This window comes from Miscanthus floridulus, chromosome 5 (genome assembly GCF_019320115.1).
Source record: "Miscanthus floridulus cultivar M001 chromosome 5, ASM1932011v1, whole genome shotgun sequence".
NCBI lineage: Eukaryota > Viridiplantae > Streptophyta > Magnoliopsida > Poales > Poaceae > Miscanthus > Miscanthus floridulus.
This window is the reverse complement of record NC_089584.1, coordinates 31,831,822-31,836,884: the sequence shown is the minus strand read 5'-3', so window position 1 is coordinate 31,836,884 and position 5,063 is coordinate 31,831,822. Positions and strand designations below refer to the sequence as shown.

At 46.2% G+C, this 5,063-nt stretch overlaps 1 protein-coding gene across 1 annotated transcript; it reads right to left on the bottom strand.

Annotated features, from left to right (window-relative positions):
• Positions 1–549: 549 nt before the first annotated feature.
• Positions 550–2,969, bottom strand: LOC136451905 (peroxidase 72-like). The gene is made up of 2 exons (XM_066452584.1): positions 2,612–2,969; positions 550–1,505 (listed from the first exon to the last, which is right to left on the bottom strand). Exons 1-2 carry the CDS (start codon positions 2,840–2,842, stop codon positions 726–728), a joined length of 1,011 nt encoding a protein of 336 aa, XP_066308681.1. The 5' UTR covers positions 2,843–2,969; the 3' UTR covers positions 550–725.
• Between the last annotated feature and the right edge of the window lie 2,094 nt (positions 2,970–5,063).

Genomic DNA, 5,063 nt, shown 5'->3' with positions numbered 1-5,063 from the left:
TCTATACCAACAAGCACATCGTTTATCACTGAAATAGTAGCATTGTTAAATCCTAGTGGATGGATTCTACCATAAGAAATCTAACTGGATTCAGAAAGTCTTCATTTACAATATATAATTACACATTGTTGTTCCTATATTGCAAAAATAATTGTATGTGATATTATTGTTTCATATAGAACCTAGACAAAATACTTTAACAGTTTCACAGCAATAAGTTTTTACATAATTTAGTAACAATATAAACTTTGAGTTTCAATCAGATATGTTTCCTACTCCCTCCATTCCAAATTGTATGTTGCTTTGTCTTTTCTAGATACATGATTTACTATATATCTAATCATAATATATATCTAAATACATAACAGAAGCTATGTATCTAGAAAAACTAAAACCACTTACAGTTTGGAACAAAGGAAGTACTTTTCTCCCAATCCATAGAGGCACACAGCATGCATGCATGCAGTCATGCATGATAGTTTCATCTGGTGTAGTATATGTACTGGACATCAATTATCTATGAAAATTAACTTCCACTGCTGTCCGATTGCATGAGATTGTTTACACGCGCACATGAATGAAAACGTTTGAATTGTTATAAAAACCCAAGCAGGCGGCGTTAAGCCGTTCTTGTTTATTTAAACAAAACATGGCACGCGTACACTATATATATATAGCTCACTCATCACGAGCATGTACATAATAATAATAAATCGATTAATTCCTCAGTAATGGTTGCCGTTAATCCTCCTGCAGTTCTTCCTGATCTCTCCCTGCAGCCCCGTCAGCGGCGAGATGTTGCCCATCTTCACCATCGACTGCGCAAAGTGCTGGAAGAAGATGTTGACGTCCGCGGCGTAGGCCTTGACGAGCGCGGCCGTCTCGGCGCTCTTGGTGAGCAGCACCTCGTCGGAGCTGAGGAGGCCCCTTCCGGCCAGGATGTTCTTGAAGTAGAGGTTGTCGAACCTGGCCGGGGTGGCGAGGTCGAGCGGGAAGAGGTTGTCGTCGCCGCCGGAGCGCGGGCAGCCCCGCCTCAGCTGCGCCGCGTAGGAGACGTCCAGCGTTGTGTCCGCCACGCCGTTGCCCGTCTGGTTGTAGAGCCTCTGGCGGAAGCTGGTGCATCGGGACATGCCGATGGTGTGGCCGCCGGAGAGCGCGACGACGTCGGCGACGCCCAGGCCCTGGCGCCTGAACTTGGTGACGATGGTGGGGAGCGTGTTGTTGGGCGCCGGGATGTCGTTGTTGGAGCCCTGCACGCTGGCGCCCAGCGCATCCCTCCGCCCCAGCGGCACGTCCCAGGATGGACCGCCGACGAGGGCCGTGGAGTCGCGCGCGGCGAGGGCGAGGATGTCGGCGCAGGAGACGACGCCCGGGCACGCGGCCTCCAGCGCGGCCTTGATGTCGTCGACCACCTCGAAGCCCCGCAGCGAGTTCTTGTTGGGGTTGGAGCCTTTCTCGCTCACGATGCTGCTGCTGTTGTCCAGCAGCACAGAAGCGTCGCAGCCCTATCAGACAAACGGAAAAAGTGTTGCAAAAGGTTAATTTGACAATAATGGTGGTAGACGACTCATTAGACACCTGCATTGGTAGTTTTCTCTCGTTTTTTGAGAAAAAGGGCAAAAAAAAGAGAGGAATGGATAAGGATGGCAACGGGGACCCGATACCCGATACCCGACGGGTATTTGATCCATTAGGGGATGGGATGAGATCATATCTTTACCCGCGGGCATCTAAATGGGCAAGAATCCATACCCGACGGGTATAGCGGGTACGGGAACGTTCCCTGTTTATCCGTCCCCGTTACCCGTTAGGGAACCCGACTATTTGAGCTGTCATGCGAGTATTAGGCCCAAAGAAGCTCAACATAAATATTTTGGTCCAAATCTGAACAGTCATATATATAATTTGTGTGTTCTAGGAACCCTCGTTCAATTTTTCCTCACCATCTCCGCCAGCAGCACAAGCACGCCTGTCTCACGAGCGCTCGTGCCCCTCGCTTCCTCAGTTCGGTCTCTCTGCCACCTTTGCTCGTCCTCCTCGCAACCTCGCTCCTTCTCCTCGGCATCTCCGAGACTCCGACACTTATACCCGGGTGAAAAAGAAACGTCTCCGATTGCAAAGCTGCGACCCCAAGTGTCCTTGTTTATCGGGTATGCAGTACCCGTCGGGTATCTGTTACCCGACCGATACCCGACGGGTACGGGGATGGGCAAGAATCTATACCCGAGACAGTTAATGGGGATGGGGACGGGATGAATTCTCCGTAGCGGGGAAGAGAACGTTCCGGCGATACCCGACGGGTATGTACCCGTTGCCATCCTATTGGATCAATCATACGATATGATACGGGATATGATATTGCATTGTGATATTGTCGCCAAGACATAAACTAGTGCTGGCATGCATGCGCAATGTGTAGGTAGGTCATCATATCTTTGTTGGTAAAAAGGTGGCAAAAGATTACGGATTCCCTCACAAACAGCAAAAGTTGCAGTTGTGCACTTTGCATATTGAGTTATGTACTTACTAGCATGCATCAGAGCTGTTGCCAAAAGCATGCATGTAACGAAAGCTACAGAAGAGGGCTAGGAAGCAGGCCGGGTTTATTTACCTTGACGAAGCAGTCATGGAAATGCAGCCTGACCAATGACGCCGCCATCCTGGTCTCCCTGGCGACGGCCTGCGCCACGACGGACCTCACGATCTCCTTCGCCTTGGGGCACGAGTGGTCGTAGAACTGCGGGAACAGGCCGCCCCAAGGGTGGCCACGGACGGCGCCGGCGAGGAGGACGGCGCAGAGCAGCAGCATGTGGCAACGGTGACTCATCATGGAAGCCGCCATGGAGCTGGGAAGCGAGCACACGGACCTCTCTCCTCTCCGGTTCTCGCTGCACTGCCACACGAACGTTTGCAATGCAAGTTGGAGTCTTGGAGAAGGGGATCGAGAGCTTGCCTTCCGCTTCTCTTGATCTCTTTCTTGTGATGGGCAGGGATGTGGGTGGAAGAGGCAGGCTTAGGGGGTATATATAGCAAACCACTGCAGGCAAAGGGTGCGGTGCATGGGAGACGGTGGGATCGGGTGCAGCAGGACATCAGCAGGGTTGTTACTTGTTAGGGCGACGCGTGCAGAGCAAGTGAACTTGCTAGGTCAACACGGCGTGTGTTCAACTGCTACGGTGGTTTCATCTGCCGGTCTCTCCGCGTGCTTTCAAGTGCGGCAGCTCTGCTAACGGTCCTTCATTGCTTACTGTCTGGTGCTTCGGTTATGATTTACTCCCTTCATCAAAAAAAAAAAAAAGTGTCGCTATAGGTTCGAGTCGGTCAAATTTTTTATTTGACTAGGTTTATAGAAAATATTAACGATATTTATACCTCTAAATATGTTTATTAAAAAAGGAAAATTGTGTTCTTGTCTCTATCCAGCAGTCTAATTGTGATTTTGCTGTTGTTTTTTAACTTTGTGATTTTGTCCTCACTATTTTGAAATGAATCATGTGTTTGCCCCTGGTTTGGATGTCCATCAAATGGGCATGGAATAAATGGATTAAAAAATATACAAAATCTATAAAGCATAGGAAAAAAGACCAAAATGCTCTGGGGCATGATTAATATATGCTGTTGAAATTTGAAATTATTATTTTTGTGATCATTTTAACGACCTCAAATGACAAAATTCAAAATAATGAATTTGTAGATCTCATCGAGAGGTACAATTTTTGTATACAAAGTATCTTCATCCGTCACCATACACACGAGAGAGATGATTTTTCCAAGACGACCTGCTCTAGTACATGATTAATTTGCTGCTCAAATGGAAAATCTTAAAACTAAAAGTTGTAGATATCATCGAGGGCTACAATTTTTAATATAAAAATTATCTTCATGAGGTCATATGAAAAAGATATGATTTTTTTTTAAAAAATGAGCCTTGCCACTGACACATGGGTCCCATCTGTCAGGTCCGTGTAAGCGCTGAATCAGCATGTCACGACAGCTAACGGGTTGGGTAAGCGTCCATTTGGACCTGGATGAGACCTGAATTAACTTCAGGGACCCAAAATTACCATTTTAAAACTTTGGGGACTTATATGACACCTGCGGAAAACTTTAGAGACCTGTAGTTCATTTCACTCCGCTGTTTGCTAGGCAGGTATACACAACTTGGCTGTAGATTACTGATAGTCTTCAACTCGTCCTAGTACCAATATATGCTCCAAAAGGCTACTTCATGGGTTTTAGTTGTAACGGCATCACAACAATTAATGCAAGCAGTCATAATTTTTTTCCTTCTCCCAAGCACAATGGTTGACGATCAGTCTTAGAATCGATAGTCATTAGAGTGCGCTAAACTTATCTTCATTTTCTTAGGCCGTGTACTTTTATGCAGAGGCTTAAAGTGAGTTTACAGTTATTATTTCAACGTGGTGTAATGATCGTAAATAAATAAAAGTTTTTTATTAAAAAATATATTCATCGAAACATGCGTGTTTAATTAACATCGCTTAGTACTATCTAAACTACGGTCCCACATTTTCTTCCAACCAATGATTGTTTTGTTAGAATATGAACAAACAGGACACGACAAAAATAAGCAGTAGACTGGTTGTGTGGCTCCAAATTTGTAGCCTGTTCGCTTGATCGTAAATGATCGTAAATTTCCAGCCAGAATAGTATTTTTCTCTCACACTAAACCAGTCAGCAGTAATAATCCACGATCGTATCAGCACCAGCCGAACAGGCTGTTGGTCATAGATTTATAACACTTACTTATTCCTTCTCCTAGAGTTAGCGGCGTGAGTTTGGTCGTCTACTTGTTTGTTAAGAGAGACGCGAAAGGGTTTGTTACCCCGGAAAAATAGAGTACACGTACACATGTGTGTTTGGTGGTGCTACGCTTTTCTCGTGCAGGGGAGGCTAGAGAGCCCCCAATGTCTTTGCGTGTTACGGACACGCACATGTATATGTACGTGTGGTGTAAGTGTGTAGTGTGTGGGTTGTGTACGTCCAAGTTGTGCTCTTAAATGGTCGTTGGTATACGGTGTTGATTGTACATGTATCCGTAT